Source organism: Salmo trutta, chromosome 17 (genome assembly GCF_901001165.1).
Source record: "Salmo trutta chromosome 17, fSalTru1.1, whole genome shotgun sequence".
Lineage (NCBI taxonomy): Eukaryota > Metazoa > Chordata > Actinopteri > Salmoniformes > Salmonidae > Salmo > Salmo trutta.
In genome coordinates, this window is record NC_042973.1 from 35,420,514 (window position 1) to 35,442,894 (window position 22,381).

At 43.8% G+C, this 22,381-nt stretch overlaps 1 protein-coding gene across 2 annotated transcripts in view; it reads right to left on the reverse strand.

Annotated features, from left to right (window-relative positions):
* Nucleotides 1–1,304: 1,304 nt before the first annotated feature.
* The window catches only part of ldlrad3 (low density lipoprotein receptor class A domain containing 3), a 116,045-nt gene continuing 94,968 nt past the window's right edge, over nt 1,305–22,381 (reverse strand). For both annotated transcript variants that reach the window (XM_029696657.1, XM_029696656.1), the window contains exons 5-6: nt 4,214–4,616; nt 1,305–3,511 (exon numbers count right to left, since the gene is read on the reverse strand). In XM_029696657.1, coding sequence (XP_029552517.1) covers nt 3,295–3,511; nt 4,214–4,616 — 620 coding nt within the window. In that variant the 3' untranslated portion in view covers nt 1,305–3,294. The remainder of the gene's footprint in view (nt 3,512–4,213; nt 4,617–22,381) is intronic.

Sequence of the window (22,381 nt, forward strand, 5' to 3'; positions counted from 1 at the left end):
TATTTGGCGTCAATTCAATTGGTCAAACAGCTATGGTACAAATTCAGAAAATAGTCTGTATAATAGGAATGGCAGTTACAGCATTTGAGACAGTTGGGATCTATGAGTATGAATCAAAGAAATACAGTAAGAGAGACATTTTAACCAAGGTACCATAGGTAAAACAGTCCCAAATGGAATTAAACTTTCACTGCTCCATACAAAATGCTTGTCTTACTTTACATTATTTTCTGTGATTTCTCAGACGCTCTTATCCAGAGCAACTTAAAGGAGCAATTAGGTTTAAATGCCTTGCTCAAAGGCACATCAACAGTTTTTTTCACCCAGTCGGCTCAGGTTTCAAACCAGTGAACTTTCTGTTACTGGCCCAGTGCTGTTAACCGCTAGGCTACCTGCCACCCACACGTCTACCTCAACAACCCAGTGAGGACACTGAGCGGATACAGTTCTGTTGAAGCACTACAAGAGGTTACCATGTTACGTATGGAGTCAAAACAGTATATCCTTAATTTATCAAAATGCAATTTGTAGAGCAAAAAAATCTTTTTCTGATTGACATATATTGAAATACACTGTAATACTATTTAGTGTGTGATAACACTGCATGCATGACCAGCCACATCTGTGATGATTCATTTCAGTTGGTCAGGAAATACATGCTGGTAGATGGTGCAGTCAGTAACACATCATTATGGAACCAAGGAGAGAAAGTCTGATCATTTTTCTCAGTGACTATATCAGAGTCAATTGAGCAAATACTTTTTACTGAATTGAATAATGCTCTTATAGTTTTTCTCTATCAAGCATTTTTGGAACTGTGGTTAAATGTCCGTATAGCAAAACAACAATGATCAAATGCTTAAATACATTTGTAGATTGTCTGATCATTTTCTTGTTTTTGTACCCGGATTGCATATCTTAGATTAACTTTAGCAAAAATGTCAATACAATTGTCATTAAAAAAAAAAATCACTGTTAAGTGTTTTGTTCACAGAATATCAACACATTGTTTTCATCAGAAGAGAACAGGTTGCAATGTGCTCCCTGTTTCCGGCAATCAGTTAATACTACTGCACAACATAGTCAATGGTTTATTTATAGTAAATCCGGTACAATATAGGGAAAGATCTACGCAATGCGGACAGCCTAAGTTTTAGGATTGTCTACAACATGCAGAGAAGCAGAAAATGAAGTTCAGTTCCTTCTAAGTACTCATGAGACAAGTCATCTCCAATATTACACACCTTTGGTTTGGTGAGGATTGAGGCCTATAAATTCAGTTGTGTTCCTCCACTGTATTCACCTTTCCTTATATCTATTGGGGATTGTGTTTCTGCCCGCCAATGGAAAATCTACAAACCTATGAGCAGAACAGCGCATGTATTGAATACATGGAATTGGATTGTGATGATACCAGTGAATGAATTCTGCAAACAATGTGCTTTGTTTTCCATGTTCTTTTTGATCAGGAATAATACTTGATTTGATGTGTATGAAATTGTTTGGTAAAGTATGCATAAAAGGAGAGTAATTGTCCATAATTCTGCACCATTTGATAGTTGTATTTCCTGTTTCGATCATCATGATGTAGTAGTGACTGCAAAGAAAATCTATTGACCAACTGGTATTTTTAAAAGACAGAATAACTTTGTTTTGTCAGCTATATGTACAGTGCATTCGGGAAAGTATTCAGACCCCTTGACTTTTTCCACATTTTGTTATGTTACAGCCTTATTCTAAAATGGATTAAATTATTTTTTCCCCCTCATAAACCTACACACAATACCCCAATGCGCTGTATGTTTGTGTTGATGTTTTTGCAGTAAGTCGTCTTCTTTTGATGAATTTGCAATTTCGGTGTCATTTAGCCTTGCTGAATGTATTTATGCATTTACTGTTTTGCAAGCAGCCACATAGTTCTGTGTGTTGTGAGCCTCGTTTTGAAAATGGACATTGTTCAACAGAAATGCTTGTATGCGATTGAGATTTGTTTTTACTTGAGGATAATCCCAAATGCTTATTTAAATGTACACGCTTGTGTTCCAAGGCACCAAGTGGAAGGGTCTCTGCTCCAGTCCACATCATTTCTACACTTCCTCTTTATGCACTAATGAAAACAACTCCTTAATTGTTTTTATCTCTTCACTGACAAAATGTTTGTCCTGTGCTCTCAGGCAGCAGAGTGTAACATTAATCAACATAAAAAACACTAGTCAGACATGAAGTGCAGTCTGAACATTCTGCTCCTTTCTGCCAAAGTGTCTGAGGAGATATATCAAAACAAAGCAATTTGCACTGTCATCATGGGCAGTAGAACAAGATCTCAATGAACTGCAGTCAAACTAGACCCTGAGTGGGAAGTGAGACATTTGTTAAACGTATATTTTAGTACTTTGAAAAGGCACAGATACCAAAAGAAACACCCTTACTTTGGGACCTTACTCAGTAAGAGTATTTTCATCCACATGTTCTCTTCCTTAAATAATACTTCCATTTGAGTTCCTGCCAAAACATAAGTTACGTGCATACCCAACAATCACGATAAGTGCTCTATAACAGAGCAATATGATTCCAGTTATTCCTATGAAATGGAAGAGATGGCCAATGAGAATAGAGATCGAACAGAACCAGCATCATGCAATATGGATGGGAGGAAAGTGCAGTATGTCCACTACCCAAGAAAAAACAACATATACATCTGCCACTGTAACTGTAACACCATGTGACATTTGACCCATTATGAGTACCACAAATACTGTTAGTTAGTGCGACTCCTACTTCATTGTTAATGCATGACTGTACTACACAAGTTGACCATCTACCCAGTCAACTTAATCCAAGCTAAAGGATCTCCGCCCAACCACCAAACTGGTCTTCACCAGTCCAACAGGAGATGAATAGTGTTGGGAGGCTGTGGGAGTTTTTCTCTGTTAGAAGTTTAGGCTCTGGTTTCTGTTAAGCAGACTGTGAAAAATTAATTTGTAAAAAGCGCTATATAGCCACAGATTAAATGCAATTGACTGATGATTGACTGATTGATTGAATGAGTAGTTAGCCCGGTCAGGGATATGTAGATAAATCTCCAGCAGAGGGCGCCAGCGTACAAGAGCAATGATTCCAAGTGCCTCAGTCAGTCAGTTGTAGCTATAGGTAGAATAGCGCCTTGTCTCTCATTCCCACAGCAGGCAGGACAGATCTTTGGGCCTTAACATATCGCACAGCTCTTCTCTCTTCAGCCATCCACAGCGCTGAGGCTGGGTACTGTAGTCCTACGTAGATGCAGTAACCAGAGGACTACAGCTGATCCGACTCCTCTCTGGAGCTGGAGCTGAGGCTAGGCCGGTACAAGCCTGGGGCCACAGTTCTGGGTGTAGGGGGCTCAGATGGGCATGTATTGGGCTGGGTGGAGGGCACTGTGGGGGCTTCGTACTGGGGCAGCTCACCTTCTAACGGCAGCTCCTCCCCGTCTGGCAGGTAGGGAGGCGGGGGGAGGTCGAACCACGGAGGCCGGCTGGAGGCGAGATGGAGAAATAGATAAGTTAAGGAGCGTACATATAATTATGCTACTATTGCACTGCTGCATTCTAACATCCTAACTAATAAATGGACAAATTATGGTCAGAAGTATTCTGAATTGTATTTAGTTAAGTTTAGAGACAGATCAATTCTTAGTTAGATTTGTGTGTATTAGGTAGTTGTTGTGAAATTGTTAGATATTACTTGTTAGATATTGTTGCACTGTCGGAACTAGAAGCACAAGCATTTCGCTACACCCGCAATGACATCCGCTAAACACGTGTACGTGACAAATACAATTTGATTTGATTTTGAATACAACACACACATTAAAATAGACAAAGCTACAGCTGGCAAAATGATAAGCCTCACACTACTCCCTCCAGTACACAACATTTACAGTATGTCTCAAATGATAAGCCTCACACTACTCCCTCCAGTACACAACATTTACAGTATGTCTCAAATGATAAGCCTCACACTACTCTCTCCAGTACACTACATTTACAGTATGTCTCAAATGATAAGCCTCACACTACTCTCTCCAGTACACAACATTTACAGTATGTCTCAAATGATAAGCCTCACACTACTCTCTCCAGTACACTACATTTACAGTATGTCTCAAATGATAAGCCTCACACTACTCTCTCCAGTACACTACATTTACAGTATGTCTCAAGCGGACTCAGCCTACCTGACATCCAGTACAGCCTGGGAGTAGGAAGGTGGTGAGTCCATGGGCATGCCAGCGGGGTAGAGGGCCCCAGACAGCAGCTGTAGCCCTGGGGGACCTGCAGGGTACTGGGCCGCAGCAGACGGGGAGGTGGGGGAGAGGCCAGGGCCAGCCGGGTGGACATGTCCCCGGTCTAGGATGACCAGGCGGGACAGCAGCAGGGGCTGGTGGTGGTGGTGGTGGTGGGAGGACCCCCGGACCCCACGGGGCAGCAGCACGCTGCGCTTCCTCTGATGGTGCAGGACCAGGGCCAACAGCGCCACCACCAGGACGAAGATGACAGCGCTGCCGATGACCGCGTAGGTGATGCTGGGGTAGTAGCGCAGCCGGTAGTCCAGGGTTACAAAGTCCTGACCTGGAGCCTCTGGAGGAGAGAAGGGAAATATATGGATATGTTTAATGTAGGACTAGCTCTAAGGGGCAAATGATCTTACAGTTATTTTCTAGAGAACCTATGCAGAGTTCAGGAGCTTAGTGTCTGAGATGAAAACAGAGAGCAACACTACGGGGAAAGTCAGATTACTGCTGTTGATGAGTGAGCAATGCATGCACACACACGCACGCACGCACGCACACACACACACACACACACACACACACACACACATACACACACACACACACACACACACACACACACACACACACACACACACACACACACACACACACACACACACACACAATAGTGGGATAGTAGTCATAAACACAGCAGCAGCCCACTGGTTGAAATGAACATGAGTTGCAACACTAATAAGGAACACTGTGCTTTATTATTCCAGATGAGAGGAGGGAAACATTTCCTGTATTGGGGAGGGGGGAGGGGGGGGGGGGGGGTAGTCTGGGGAGACCAAGGTCTGCCTGAATAACATGTGCGTCCCCCTCCCCCAACAGTCACCACTAAACAATCACCAACACCCCTTCCCCATGTCATGGTGATGCTCATTCACTCAGACCCGGCCGTTCCTTCCCTCTGTTCCCTGGTCCTATTCATTATGCGCTGAGCTCTGCAGAGAGTGGTCCAAAACAAAAATGAAATACTACAGTAATTAGTGCAGTAAAAGAAAAACAGATAAAGGGATTCCACCGCTGCTACCCGGCCCTCCCGCCAGACGCACAGACAAAAGGAACTCATAATCAGGCCGATCACCACTTTCAGAATATTCGGGGCTCAGTCCTGAAGACCAGGGAGTGAGGGGTTTGTGGGTTCAAGAAAAAAGGGGCCGTTCTAAAATAATAAATTCTACGTCATTGTACATGACTGGATACATTACAATAATACTTTTTTATACCACAAAAATGATCAAAATGACAAGCGACTCTGACATTGACATACTGAGATCAATAAAAATGAATGACCCATGTCTTAAAAACAACCAATAGCATAGGCCTCATGTGTGTGTAAAATCTCTATTACTTTCAATTGCTAGACTAATGATCACGAGCACTTCCCTAAACTTAGCTAACAATTGTCTGCCTAATTTTGACCAAATATCCAAACAGAGATTCAGTGAAAACAAAAATCTGACATTGATTGAATTATCAAGATGAATTCCCATGTTTGTCTCAAAGCAGCGCAATGACACTGTTCCAATGATCAGTTGACCACACGGCAATTGCTTTACATTCATTATAACCAGTGGTGTAGTGCTAGTTTTTTATGTAGCCTACCGGAGCACCATTTTTGTATAATTATTACGCCATTATTTCTGAATGAAAGTTGGTACCGACATGAATTTTAGAATGTACATACAATGCATCATCCAAATTGTATGATTGCCTTTGCCTACACATACTGTAAGTAGCTAAAGGAAAACGTTATATTTGTAAAATCCTAAAACCAAAAATTAGGCCTGCCTTATTATGAATTAGGCCATCATCACTGTCAATCGTGAATGATAATTATTCACGTTTTACAGGTGAAACGTCCATGCTTCATGGCAACCATTTGATCCCAATCACTTTCGTGTGAATATGCATTTCAATCTTCTTGAAAGCTATACAGTAAGTAAGTAACCGGCCGAACTAATCCCATTTGAGACCAGATGGAGTTAAACACAGCCACCTCATGAGAAAAATATTAAACATTTCAGCACAATCGTCCTACATTGTCATAAGAAACTACATGGTGTTTTTGGCATAACAGTAGCCTGACATTTTCTGCAGCCGCATTATCATGTTATTATATTCGGTTTATATTTGGATTGATAAGTAATCATTAAGCGATCTTGCGAGACATAGCACCATTCTGAAAAGTTGGGGAGCGTCGCTCTGTTGCGCACCCCGGATTATAACGGTTGGATAACTTCGGGAGTGTCACGTAACCACAGCTCTATGAATTAAGTGGCACATTCAATTGACACATTTCTTTTTAAACCATTGCAGCAGCACAAAAGCTTATTGGCTGACGCAAAATCATTTGGGGATAAAGCCCCAAAAGCCAGGTCCTGGTGACGTCCATGCTCATAATGCCCGCACATAAACAATGGGTGAGTATTTGGTGCGTTTAGCGATAGAGGGCCTATATGAAAAGGCTACTGTTTTGTGTCTACTGCACTACCTGCCCCGTGCTATTGAACTGGTGTTTCTGATGCAGACACATCAGAATAGAAGCACACACGCATCTTTCTATTCCATAAGGGAGCTTTGCCACTCCCAGATGACACCATCACCTCTAGCAGAGTCTCTATACTCTCAGTGCTCATAAACCTTTCCCCCCTGGGGAGGTAGAGGGCCAGGGTTCACACAGGCTCTGCCTGCTGTTCCCACAGTCCACTTTAATCATACCAGAGGGCCTTCTCTCACCCCCTTCTTCTCCTATCCTCTCTCCTCTCAGTGCCCGCTCTCCCTTCTTAGTACCTGCACTGCCTCCTCCCCCATCCTCCCGGCTCTCCCCTCCTGCTCTCTTCCATCTCCCTCAGCCTCTCCGTCTTGGCTCCTGCTCTCTCAACCTCTCCTCAATAGGCAGTAATTTCCTTCCATGTAGCTGGAACATGAACATGTCATACAACAACTACCCTCAGTCTATATTATACACTCAATAAAACATACAACCATCTCTCTCTCTCAGCAGTTAGTCTGATGCCTCCACTGTGCGGTGGTACAGGTCATTCTACAGCCATGCTTCTCCACCTCTTCTACTTCTCTTATCATCCCTTGTGTCTGTCTTGTACAGCCTCTCTCCTGTGGTGGTAAAGTCCGTGGTGGAATTGAAATGAAAAGGGCAAAGAAAAAAATGGACTGCGGACTGTGTGAATCAATTACTAGAAAACTCTACAGTGTGTTCTCTAACATTACGTCCGAGACCATACACGGGTGTAGGATAAATGGCAGTGTGTTTGACAGCCTGACTCAGAAATGCAGTCCCACCAGGTGTATTCTTGTCGTTTGAACTGAGAGAGGATGTGGAGTGGGAGGTAGATCCTTTAAAGTGTCATCACAGAAACACAAGGGTGCAGTTACAGTGTGACACACAAACCTAAAAACAAAGCCTGAAACATAAAGTCATTTCTACCTGCCTAATCTCTTTCTTACTCCTGATCCAGATGCATAGACAGGAGAAAGACAGACAGGAAAGTGAGACACGGTATTGGAGAATGACTGCTATATTGAGGGCCAACATATTGAACATGCAGTGGTTACAACGAGCAGCACTGAAACTCTTCTTTGTCTAATCAAATCAAACTATGACAGACATTAACAGAACACTGCCATTTTATTGCTGGGATACAGGGGATTTCTTTCTCTACATACCTTAACACATAATGTATTCACATACTCTCCTTTAGAAGAGAGAAAAAAAAAGCAAGGGCGAAAACACACTTTCTGCTGCTATAACATTCCACTGCTTCTAGAATGTTTCATCAGTTGATTGGTGTGTTTGCTTCATTCCATGGAGGGGGGGGGGGGGAACGCCGTGTGACGGTTGATAATTACAGGTGTTGGTTCAGCTGGCGGCACGGACATAACAGCGAGAGAGGTTTGTGATGATGGTGCAAAGATGGTGTCAGTGACAAAGCAGGCCGCTCCTCAGATCAACACATTAGCTTGAGCCAGAGTAAAGATGGCCATGCTGTGGGGTGGAGCAGTGGTGAGACATACCACTAGGGGGCAGTCTGTTCCTATATTTTCACAACATTTTGGGAAAACTGGTTCCTCTCAGTGCAGGCCTAAAACCTCAAACAGGACTATTCCTCCTGTCCAAGCTCCCCCAGTGAAGGGAGGCCAACACCCCTCACCCCCTGGGCAGCCCTCCAGAGCAACAGCAGAAGAAGGGGTAAAACATAGCCCAAACAGGAGGACAAGCCATCTGGCTAACAGGCTTCAAACATACCCCGACGCACGTGCGCACTCACACACATACTAAGTGAGAAAAAAGCAATAAACACATTTCAAAAATTACAACACGTCTTTCATTCTGGTCCAAATCTGCTAACTAAATCCTAACCCTCATGGAGGGAAATCTATAAATAAAAAACAACAAACAAGTAGTAGGGGCCATGCTGTTCATGCTTACGTATGCTAGCTACTCACTCTCAGATTCCTCTGTCTGTGGAACAGTATGTAGAGAGGGAAAAACAAACTCTTAAAAATGACTGTGGTGGATGTGGTGGGCAACTTGGCTGAGGGACTGACACCATACTACCCCTCTCCTCTCCTCTCCGAATTCCATTGGCTGTCTGGCCATGCTGCTCTCTTTAGCAGTGATAGCATAGCGTAGCATGTTAGCTGCTCCCTGACAGACACCAGCACACCATTACTCCTCCCTGCCTGCTGCTGCTGCGTTATTAGTGTTCATGTGTCATGTCCCGTGTGAGCCTCTCCTGTTATTATGTTTTGAGAGAGGGGAAGAGAATGACAGAGAGTGTTAGGATGAGTGAGAAAGTGAGGATGAGAGCGAAAGAGAGAGGTAGGGTGGGATCAACAACATGGAGGGAACAACAGAGAGAAAAAGAGAGAGTGAGTGAGGCCACGATAGAGAGTGAGAGAGAAAAATAAAAGAGCCAAAGGTAGTGAGGGAGGGAGGCAGCCCCCAGGACCGCAGAGCTGGGCGGAGAGGTTTTCATGCTCTATCAGGTCTAGATTTGCCTGTCCTGTAATAACTTGTCTGCTCCATTGCCTGCAACTATCACCACGGCCATTACACTCAGTCACACGGTTACAGCAGCACGACCAGCCATGTTTGGAGGCAGGCAATGGAGACCACGAACAGATTACACCCCATCCATACACACTGGGAGAGGATGGAGGGATTGAGGAATGGAGGGGGTGAAAGACTGATAGAAGGAATAGAAGTGAAGAAGAAAGAGTGATACAGGGTGAAGGGAGGGATGTTGGGACAAAGTGAAAGAGTGGATTAATAAAATGTATTGCAGGGAGCCAGACTTGGCTGGAATAGTGCAACAAAGACTTGTCATTAGGGATTCCAGTGAAGAAAACGGTTGGGTGCTTTGGTGCAACACAGAGTGTGTCAAAGACTTTCAAATGCAGAATTCCTTAGAGATAAGCGGTGGGGTGCTGGTGTGATGTGTATGTGGTTGGGGGGACAGAACCTTCTTCAGGAATAGCAAGAAAAGGGAGGGGTCAGTGGTTAGAAAGAGCTTTGACTACAGGCCCCTCCTACTGAACCCGAGGGGCCCGTCTCCATGGTAACTGTGTGCTTTGGGCCGAGAGGTGAGAGAGGAAGGGAAGGGTGGGAGTAGTGGCTGTACACACACACTGATGCCCCCTGGGAGTACTTTCATCCATGTCAGAGAGACAAAGGGAGTCGGTCTGTCCGTCTGTCTGTCTGTCTGTCTGTCTGCAGTCTGCAGGATCCACAGGTTTAGGACAGACCTCCCAGAGGAGACAGCTATGCTGTGTGCGTGTGTGTGTGCGTTCAAAGAGAGCTATCACAAAACCCCATGGATGCAGCAGGACACTATGAGAGAGATACAGAGCCATGGCCACTGCCAAACCTTTTTATCTGATGTCCTTTATCATTTTATTTATGCAGGTGAGGCTCTTTGAGATAAAACATCTCCTTTTGATGTGTAAAACAGCAGCAATCAGACTCATTAAAAGGTAAAAGTATACAGACATATATAGATATAGCGCCACAGCCAGTAAGCAGGGTAAAAATAACTTCATGACAGGAACAGGAAATTAGACCATTCTGATTTTTCACAAAAATACCCAAAAAGGTTGTTTTTAAAAATGTGGATGTAGCTGCTGTGTTTGAAGTCAGGGGCTGACGGGGAGAGCTGGTGATGCTGTTACGGGGAGAATTGACACCATCGGTGGCAATGTTTGGAGCTAGGGAAAGGGGGATACCTAGTCAGTTGTACAACTGAATGCGTCTTCCCCATTTAACCCAACCTCTGAATCAGAGAGGTGTGGGGGACTGCCATAATCGACATCCACGTCTTTGGTTCCAGGTAAACAGTGGGTTAAACTGCCTTACTCAGGGACAGAACGACATATTTTTACCATGTCAGCTCGGAGATTCAATCCAGCAACCTTTTGGCCACACGAGAGAGAGTGTGACTAAACTCTCAATGATCGGCTATGAAAAGCCAACTGACATTTACTCTTGAGGTGCTGACTTGTTGCACCCTCGACAACTACTGTGATTATTATTATTTGACCATGCTGGTCATTTATGAACATTTTAACATCTTGACCATGTTCTGTTATAATCTCCACCCGGCACAGCCAGAAGAGGACTGGCCACCCCTCATAGCCTGGTTCCTCTCTAGGTTTCTTCCTAGATTTTGGCCTTTCTAGGGAGTTTTTCCTAGCCGCCGTGCTTCTACACCTGCATTACTTGCTGTTTGGGGTTTTAGGCTGGGTTTCTGTACAGCACTTTGAGATATCAGCTGATGTAAGAAGGGCTATATAAATACATTTGATTTGAGAGTGTGAGAGAGAGCGTGTGAGAGAGTGTGAGAGAGTGTGAGAGAGAGAGTGTGAGAGAGAGAGCGTGTGTGTGAGAGAGAGAGAGAGAGAGAGGAGAGAGAGGAGAGAGGGAGGGGGGGAGAGAGAGAGAGAGAGGAGAGAGAGAGAGAGGAGAGAGAAGAGAGAGAGAGAGAGAGAGAGGAGAGAGAGAAGAGAGAGAGAGAGAGAGAGAGAGAGAGAGAGGAGAGAGGAGAGAGAGAGAGAGAGAGAGAGAGAGAGAGAGAGAGAGAGAGAGAGAGAGAGAGGAGAGAGAGAGAGAGAGAGAGAGAGAGAGAGAGAGAGAGGAGAGAGAGGAGAGAGAGGAGAAGAGAGAGGAGGCTAATTACTGGGTAAGGAAAGGCATGAAAACAAAGAGAGAGAGAATGAAACAGCGGTGAGGAGTAAGAGAGGGAGAGAGCTGTGTATGGTTGTATGTTTTTTTGAGTATATAATATAAACTGAGTGCAAAACCGGAGACAAATTCAGCTCCAATAACTCCTGTGGTATATGTGTCAACAGCAACCTTAGGAAAATCCTCTGCATTATCATTAACAGCAGACTCCTACATTTCCTCAGTGAAAACAATGTCCTGAGCAAATGTCAAATTGGCTTTTTATTAAATTTCCATATGACAGACCATGTACTCACCCTGCACACACCAATTGACAAACAAACAAAACAAAAGCAAAGTCTTCTCATGCTTTGTTGATTTCAAAAAAGCTTTTGACTCAAATTGGCATGAGGATCTGTTATATAAGTTAATGGAAATCGGTGTTGGGGGAAAACATAGTATATTATAATATCCATTTACAAAACAACAAGTGTGCGGTTAAAATTGGCAAAAAACATTGATTTCTTTCCTAAGGGCCAGGGGCCGAGACAGGGATGCAGCATGAGCCCCACCCTCTTCAACATTTATATCAACAAATTGGCAAGGGCTCTAGAACTATCTGAAACACCCGGCTTCACCCAACTAGACTCTGAAGTAAAATGTTTACTGTTTGCAGATGATCTGGTACTTCTGTCCCCAACCAAGGAGGGCCTACACCAGCACCTAGATCTTCTGCACAGATTCTGTCATACTTGGGTCCTTGGGCTCAGTTCATCTCAGTATGACAAAAATAATGGTGTTCCAAAAAAGGTCCAAAGACCACAAATACAAATTCCACCCACACAAAAAATGCTACCTACCTCGGCCTAAACATCAGCACCACAGGTAACTTCCACAAAGCTGTGAACGATTTGAGAGACGAGGCAAGAAGGGCCTTCTACGCCATCAAAAGGAACATAAAGGTTGACATCTCAATTAGGATCTGGCTAAAAAATATTAGGATCAGTTATAGAACCCATTGTTCTCTGTGGTTGTGAGGTCTCAGGTCCACTCACCAACCAAGAATTCACAAAATGGAACAAACACCAAATTGAGACTCTGCATGCAGAATTCTGCAAAAATATCCACTGGGTACAACATAAAATACCAAATAATGCAAGTAGAGCAGAATTAGGATGCAAATAATCCACATCCAGAAAAGAGCAATTATATTCTACAACCACCTAAAAGGAAGCGATTCTCAAACCCTCCATAATAAAGTCTTCAACTACAGAGAGACTAACCAGGAGAAAAGTCCCTTCAGCAAACTGGTCCTGGGGCTCTGTTCACAAACACAAACAAGACAGCAACACAACTAGGCCACAAGAAAAGGGCAACCAAAGTAGCACCAACAACCATTGTAAATTCATCTATATTTATCTGTTTATTTATTTTCCCTTTTGTATTTCAACTATTTACACATTGTTATAACACTGTACATAGCCAATAATAGAACATTTGAAAGATCTATGTTCTTTAAATCCTTTTGTGAGTTTAATGTTTACTGTTAATTTCTGATTGTCTATTTCCCTTGTTTATTTCCCTTTTGTTTGTTGTCTATTTCACTTGTTTTGGCAATGTAAACATATGTTTCCCATGCCAATAAAGCCCCTTGAATTGAATTGAGGGAGAGAGCAAGAGCGCGAGAGAGAGAGAGCAAGAGCGCGAGAGAGAGAGAGCGAGAGAGCGAGAGAGAGAGAGAGAGAGAGAGACACACACACACACCTTGTGTCACACCTAGAGATGTATAATAAACAAACAGGTCCTTTAGCTCACTCATTCTTACAGCAACAAATCCTCCTCTACCCCATGCCCTAGGTTATGAAAACTAGCAGAATTTAGGATATGTTCCCCTTCAAATGTACGCGGCTTATATCAAATCCCATTAGATTAGCCTATAGACTCAATCAGCACTGGGTATTTATCCAACTTAATACCTTCCTTGGGGTTCCTGTCCTAACGTTCACAGGCTTTGAACAGGGAAATCCAACTGGGTACATGTTAAATGTTAGACATATTTCAAGCTACCTTTAGAGGACTTTATATTGCTCCCCTTAGATCTAATAGAATAGAATATGCCTCACACTAAATGATACCAGGAGAATTGTAGCTACAGGATTTTAACTCAAAGTGCTCCCCCTCTGGCCAGGAAAGTATATCGCAGTGGCTGGAGAAAACATAGTCAAGTCTTTAGATTTAGATTTGATTAGGATCCCCATTAAGCTGACGCCACGACAACAGCTAGTCTACCTGGGGTCCAACAAAATAAAAAAAGACATTACAGACAAAAAGGTTTGGGAGCATAGATGGGACACTGATCTGCAAATGAGGTTGGGGGCTGACACACAGGCACGGACCGAGCATTTCTCATTGTAACTCTAGCCACATGGGAACTGGTGGTGACAGGAGTCTTTGTGAGCGTCTGAAGATCAGGTTGAAGGTGATTTAGTGCTCAGCACAGGAGATCATATGTGGCAGGGGTAATGAAAATACAACGTGAGTGGGTTCTCCATATCTCCTTCTCACACACACACACACACACCCCACAGTTGGACCAGTCTGGGCATGGCTTATCTGCAACAGTAACAGAGACCAGTGGCTTTTCCACATAGACCCAGTGTATTCAGCCTTGACATGTTCTGATAAAGTTGAGCCCAGAGTGGACTGGAAGGGAGGGAAGACCGGAGGGAGGGAGGCTCACACTCTGGCTCCTGGTGAGTCGATCAGAGTAACATACATCCACCCCGCTTGGCCAATACACACATGCAGTACATGCAAGTACTACAGACAGATAAACATGCATATTACCCACACATGCGCACACACACAGACACTACCCTTGGTTCTGAAATGCACTAAGGTTTCAGATGCAGTTCATAGCATCGAAACCACTCTCCTTAAACACTGGGCCTGTCCAGCCCTATGGACGGGAGAGGGCGTTGGTCTTATCACTGTCCACAACACAGCCAATATTTATGGACCACACTACTGCAGATACAGTTGAAGTCAGAAGTTTAAATACACCTTAGCCAAATACATTTAAACTCAGTTTTTCACAATTCCTGACATTTAATCCCAGTACAAATTCACTGTCTTAGGTCAGTTAGGATCACCACTTTATTTTAAGAATGTGAAATGTCAGAATAATTGTAGAGAGAATTATTTATTTCAGCTTTTATTTATTTTATCACATTCCCAGTGGGTCAGAAGTTTGCAAACACTCAATTAGTGTTTGGTAGCATTGCCTTTAAATGGTTTAACTTGGGTCAAATGTTTCGGGTAGCCTTCCACAAGCTTCCCACCATTTTGGCCCATTCCTCCTGAGAGAGCTGGTGTAACTGAGTCAGGTTTGTAGGCCTCCTTGCTCGCACACGCTTTTTCAGTTCTTCCCAAAAATCTTCTATGGGATTGAGGTCAGGGCTTTGTGATGGCCACTCCAATACCTTGACTTTGTTGTCCTTATACCATTTTGCCACAACTTTGGAAGTATGCTTGGGGTCATTGTCCATTTAAAAGACCCATTTGCAACCAAGCTTTAACTTCCTGACTGATGTCTTGAGATGTTGCTTCAATATATCTACATAATTTTCCTGCCTCATGATGCCATGTATTTTGTGAAGTGCACCAGTCCCTCCTGCAGCAAAGCACCCCCACAACATGATGCTGCCACCCCCGTGCTTCACGGTTGGGATGGTGTTCTTCGGCTTGCAAGTATCCCCCTTTTTCCTCCAAACATAATGATGGTCATTATGGCCAACAGTTCTATTTTTTGTTTCATCAGACCAGAGGCCATTTCTCCAAAAAGTATGATCTTTGTCCCAATGTGCAGTTGCAAACCGTAGTCTGGCTTTTTTTAATGGAGGTTTTGGAGCAGTGGCTTCTTCCTTGTTGAGCAGCCTTTCAGGTTATGTCAATATGGAAGTCATTTTACTGTGGATATAGATATTTTTGTACCTGTTTCCTCCAGCATCTTCACATGGTCCTTTGCTGTTGTTCTGGGATTGATTTGCACTTTTCGCACCAAAGTACGTTCATCTCTAGGAGACAGAATGTGTCTCCTTCCTCAGCGGTATGACGTCTGTGTGGTCCCATGGTGTTTATACTTGACTACTATTGTTTGTACAGATGAACGTGGTACCTTCAGGCGTTTGTAAATTGCTCCCATGGATGAATCAGACTTGTGTTTGTCTACAATTTCTTGGCTGATTTCTTTTGATTTTCCCATGATGTCAAGCAAAGAGGCACTGAGTTTGAAGGTAGGCCTTGAAATACATCAACAGATACATCTCCAATTGACTCAAATGTTGTCAATTAGCCTATCAGAAGCTTCTAAAGCCATTACATAATCTTCTGGAATTTTCCAAGCTGTTTAAAGGCACAGTCAACTTAGTGTATGTAAACTTCTGACCCAGTGGAATTGTGATACAGTGAATTTTAAGTGAAATAATCTGTCTGTAAATAATTGTTGGAAAAATTACTTGTGTCATGCACTAAGTAGATGTCCTAACCGACTTGCCAAAACTATAGTTTGTTAACAAGAAATTTGTGGAGTGGTTGAAAAACAAGTTTTAATGACTCCAACCTAAGTGTATGTAAACTTCCCACTTCAACTGTATATGGCTCTACTCAGCTCTGCCTGGGTGGAAGAGAAGGCAAGGTGGCTCTTGGGATGTAGCAAGATTCCCTCGTTGCATTGTCAAGTCTGTCTGTTCACATACCACTCTCTCTCTCTCTCTCTCTCTCTCTAATGAGCTTTATTGGCATGGAAACATATGTTAAGCAATACATTTTATTTACAGTAAACATTACACAAAAGTTCCAAAAGAATAAAGACATTTCAAATGTCATATTATGGCTATGTATAGTGTTATAACAATGTGGAAATAGTAAAAAAAAAAAAAAAAAAAAAGGGAAAATAAATCTTCACTGGTTGTACTTTTCTTGTGGCTACAGGTCACACATCTTGCTGCTGTGATTGCACACTGTGATATTTCACCTAATAGATATTGGAGTTGATCAAAAATGGAGAATTAAAAATTTGTGGGCAGAGTGCACAAAGCCTGTGTTCTCTTGAGAGCCAGGTCTGCCTACAGTGGCCTTTCTCAATAGCAAGTCTATGCTATTGATACCTTAAAAAAAGGTAGAGGAGTGGTTTTTGTGATGGCGCCGGAGGGGAAGGCTGCTGTCTTATCGGCTCGTAACCAACCATGCTATTTTGTTTGTTTTTTCACGTTGTTCGTAACTTGTTTTGTACATAATGTTACTGCTACCGTCTCTTATGACCAAAAAGACCTTCTGGACATCAGAACTGCGAATGCTCACCTCAAACTGGATGAAGACTTCTTCAATGAGTCGGATGGGAGGGATATAATACAGACACCCGACCAGGCCCAGATCCCCATGATTCACTGAAGAAGGAAACGCAGATTTTGCGGAAAGAGATCAGGGTGCTTTGTGAGGATCAGGCGACGAGTGGCTAATCTGCCCATTCCTTCCGTCCTGCTAGCTAACGTTCAATTGCTGGAAAATAAATGGGACGAACTGAAAGCACGTTTATCCTAAACTCAGCAAAAAAATAAACATCCTCTGACTATCAACTTAACATGTGTAAATATTTGTATGAACATAACTAGATTCAACAACTGAGACATAAACTGAACAAGTTCCACAGACATGTGACTAACAGAAAAGGAATAATGTATCCCTGAACAAAGGGGGGGGGGGCAAAATCAAAAGTAACAGTCAGTATCTGGTTTGGCCGACGTTGTTGCCGGTGATGTCTGGTGAGGACCTGCCTTACAACAGGCCTACAAGCCTCCAGCCACTCTCAGTCTATTGCAGACAGTCTGAGCACTGATGGAGAGATTGTGCATTCCTGGTGTAACTTGGGAAGTTGTTGTTGCCATCCTGTACCTGTCCCGCAGGTTTGATGTTCGGATGTACCGATCCTGTGCAGGTGTTGTTACACGTGGTTTACCACTGCGAGGACGATCAGCTGTCCGTCCTGTCTCCCTGTAGCTCTGTCTTAGGCGTCTCACAGTACGGTCATTGCAATTTATTGCCCTGGCCACATCTGCAGTCCTCATGCCTCCTTGCTGCATGCCTAAGGCACGTTCACACAGATGAGCAGGGACCCTAGGCATCTTTCTTTTTGTGTTTTTCAGAGTCAGTGAGAAAGGCACCTTCAGTGTCTTAAGTTTTCATAACTGTGATCTTAATTGCCTACCGTCTGTAAGCTGTTAGTGTCTTAACTTCCGTTCCACAGGTGCATGTTCATTAATTGTTTATGGTTCATTGAACAAGCATGGGAAACAGTGTTTAAACCCTTTACAATGAAGATCTGTGAAGTTATTTGGATTTTTACGAATTATGTTTGAAAGACAGGGTCCTGAAAAAAGAACTTTTTTTTTTTGCTGAGTTTACCAACGGGACATTAAAAACTGTAATATCTTTTGTTTCACATAGTCGTGGCTGAACGACAACATTAAGAACATACAGCGAGGGAAAAAAGTATTTGATCCCCTGCTGATTTTGTACGTTTGCCCACTGACAAAAGAAATTATCAGTCTATAATTTTAATGGTAGGTTTATTTGAACAGTGAGAGACAGAATAACAACAAAAAAATCCAGAAAAACGCATGTCAAAAATGTTATAAGATGATTTGGATTTTAATGAGGGAAATAAGTATTTGATCCCTCTGCAAAACATGACTTAGTACTTGGTGGCAAAACCCTTGTTGGCAATCACAGAGGTCAGACGTTTCTTGTAGTTGGCCACCAGGTTTGCACACATCTCAGGAGGGATTTTGTCCCACTCCTCTTTGCAGATCTTCTCCAAGTCATTGAGGTTTCGAGGCTGACGTTTGGCAACTCGAACCTTCAGCTCCCTCCACAGATTTTCTATGGGATTAAGGTCTGGAGACTGGCTAGGCCACTCCAGGACCTTAATGTGCTTCTTCTTGAGCCACTCCTTTGTTGCCTTGGCTGTGTGTTTTGGGTCATTGTCATGCTGGAATACCTATCCACGACCCATTTTCAATGCCCTGGCTGAGGGAAGGAGGTTCTCACCCAAGATTTGACGGTACATGGCCTCGTCCATCGTCCCTTTGACGAGGTGAAGTTGTCCTGTCCCCTTAGCAGAAAAACACCCCCAAAGCATAATGCTTCCCACCTCCATGTTTGACGGTGGGGTGGGTGTTCTTGGGGTCATAGGCAGCATTCCTCCTCCTCCAAACGCGGCGAGTTGAGTTGATGCCAAAGAGCTCCATTTTGGTCTCATCTGACCACAACACTTTCACCAGTTGTCCTCTGAATCATTCAGATGTTCATTGGCAAACTTCAGACGGGCATGTATATGTGCTTTCTTGAGCAGGGGGACCTTGCGGGCGCTGCAGGATTTCAGTCCTTCACGGCGTAGTGTGTTACCAATTGTTTTCTTGGTGACTATGGTCCCAGCTGCCTTGAGATCATTGACAAGATCTTCCCGTGTAGTTCTGCGCTGATTCCTCACCGTTCTCATGATCACTGCAACTCCACAAGGTGAGATCTTGCATGGAGCCCCAGGCCGAGGGAGATTGACAGTTCTTTTGTGTTTCTTCCATTTTCGAATAATCGCACCAACTGTTGTCACCTTCTCACCAAGCTGCTTGGCGATGGTCTTGTAGCCCATTCCAGCCTTGTGTAGGTCTACAATCTTGTCCCTGACATCCTTGGAGAGCTCTTTGGTCTTGGCCATGGTGGAGAGTTTGGAATCTGATTGATTGATTGCTTCTGTGGACAGGTGTCTTTTATACTGGTAACAAGGTGAGATTAGGGGCACTCCCTTTAAGAGTGTGCTCCTAATCTCAGCTTGTTACCTGTATAAAAGACACCTGGGAGCCAGAAATCTTTCTGATTGAGAGGAGGTCAAATACTTATTTCCCTCATTAAAATGCAAATCAATTTATAACATTTTTGACATGCGTTGTTCTGGATTTTTTTGTTGTTATTCTGTCTCTCACTGTTCAAATAAACCTACCATTAAAATTATAGACTGATCGTTTCTTTGTCAGTGGGCAAACATACAAAATCAGCAGGGGATCAAATACTTTTTTCCCTCACTGTACAGCTGGTGGATTATACACTATCGGCAGGACAGAACAGTAGCCTCTGGTAAGACACCCCCTGCGGGGGTCTATGCATTTATGTAAACAACAGCTGGTGCATAATATCTAAGGAAGCCTCAAGGTTTTGCTCGCCTGAGGTAGAGTATCTCATGATAAGCTGTGGAACACACTATCTACTTAGACAGTTTTCATCTGTATTTTTCATAGCTGTCTACATACCACCACAGACCGATGCTGGCACTAAAACCGCACTCAAAGAGCTGTATACTGCCATAAGAAAACAGGAAAACGCTCATCCAGAGGTGACGCTCCTAGTGGCCGGGGACTTTAACGTAGGGAAACATAAATCAGTTTTACCTGATTTCTATCAGCATGTTAAATGTGCAACCAGAGGGAAAATAATTCTACACCGCCTATACTCCACACACAGAGACGGGTACAAAGCTCTCCCTCGTTCTCCCTCACCCTCCATTTGGCAAATCTGACCATAATTCTATTCTCCTGATTCCTGTGTACAAGCAAAAATGAAAGCAGGAAGCACCAGTTATTGTCTATAAAAAAGTGGTCAGATGAAGCAGATACTAAACTACAGGACTGTTTTGCTAGCACAGACAAGAATATGTTCTGGGATTCTTCCGATGGCATTGAGGACTACACCACATAAGTCACTGGCTTTATCAATAAGTGCATCGAGGACGTCGTCCCCACAGTGACTGTACGTACATACCCCAACCAGAAACCATGGATTACAGGCAACATTCACATTGAGCTAAAGGGTAGAGCTGCCACTTTCAAGGAGTGGGACTCTAACCCGGAAGCTTATAAGATATCCTGCTATGCCCTCCTATGAACCATCAAACAGGCAAAGTGTCAATACAGGACTAAGATTGAATCGTACTACACCGGCTCCAACGCTCGTCGGATGTGGCAGGGCCTGCAAACTATTACAGACTACAAAGGGAAGCACAGCCGAGAGCTGCCCAGTGACACGAGCCTACCAGACAAGCTAAATAACGTCTATGCTCGCTTCGAGGCAAGTAATACTGAAACATGCATGAGAGCATCAGCTGTTCCGGACGACTGTGTGATCACCCTCTCCGCAGCCAATGTGAGTAAGACCTTTAAACAGGTCAAAATTCACAAGGCCACAGGGCCAGACCGATTACCAGGATGTGTACTCCGAGCATTCGCTGACCAACTGGCAAGAGTCTTCAGTGACATTTTCAACCTATCCCTAATATCAACATGTTTCAAGCTGACCATCATAGTACCTGTGCCCAATAACACTAAGGTAACCTGCCTAAATGACTACCGACCTGTAGCACTCACGTCTGTAGCCATGAAATGTTTTGAAAGGCTGGTCATGGCTCACATCAACACCATTATCCCAGAAGCCCTAGACCCACTCCAACTTGCATACTGCACCAACAGATCCACAGATGATGCAATCTCTATTGCACTCCACACTGCCCTTTCACACCTGGACAAAAGGAACACCTATGTGAGAATGCTATTCATTGACTACAGCTCAGCGTTCAACACCATAGTGCCCTCAAAGCTCATCACTAAGCTAAGGACCTTGGGACTAAACACCTCCCTCTGCAACTGGATCCTGGACTTCCTTACGGGCCACCCCCAGGTGGTAAGGGTAGGTAACAATACATCCGCCACACTGATCCTCAACACGGGGGCCCCTCAGGGTTGAGTGCTCAGTCTCCTCCTCTACTCCCTGTTCACTCATGACTGCACAGCCAGGCACGACTCCAACACCATCATTAAGTTTGCTGATGACACAACAGTGGTAGGCCTGATCACAGACAACGATGAGACAGCCTATAGGGAGGAGGTCAGAGACCTGGCCATGTGGTGCAAGGACAACAACCTCTCCCTCAACGTGATCAAGACAAAGGAGATGATTGTGGGCTAAAGGAAAAGGAGGACCGAGCATGACCCCATTCTCATCGACGGGGCTGTAGTGGAGCAGGTTGAGCGCTTCAAGTTCCTTGGCGTCCACATCACCAACAAACTAACATGGTCCAAGCACACCACGACAGTCATGGAGAGTGCACGACAAAACCTATTCCACCTCAAGAGACTGAAATGATTTGGCATGGGTCCTCGGATCCTCAAAAGGTGTTACAGCTGCACCATCGAGAGCATCCTGATGGGTTGGATCCCTGCCTGGTATGGCAACTGCTTGGCCTCTGACCAGATTGTAGTGCGTACGGCCCAGTACATCACCGGGGCCAAGTTTCCTGCCATCCAGGACCTCTTTACCAGGCGGTGTCAGAAGAAGGCCCTAAAAAAGTCCTCAACTGGCAGCTTCATTAAATAGTACCCAGCAAAACACCAGTCTCAACGTCAACAGTGAAGAGGCGACTCCAGGATGCTGGCCTTCTTCTCTTTGACTTGTGAGGTGTCTGTTTCTGAAACTAGACACTCTAATGAACTTGTCCTCTTGCTTCGTTGTCCAGTTTTCAGCTGTGCTAACATAATTGCAAAAGGGTTTTAAACTTGGATTAGCTAACACAATTGGAACACAGGAGTGATGGTTGCTGATATTGGGCCTCTGTACGCCTATGTAGATATGTAGATATTCCATAAAAAAATCTGCCGTTTCCAGCTACAATCGTCATTTACATCATTAACACTGTCTACAATGTATTTATTTTAATGAATAAAAAAATTTGCTTTTCTTTCAAAAACACGGACCTAAGTGACCCCAAACTTTTGAACGGC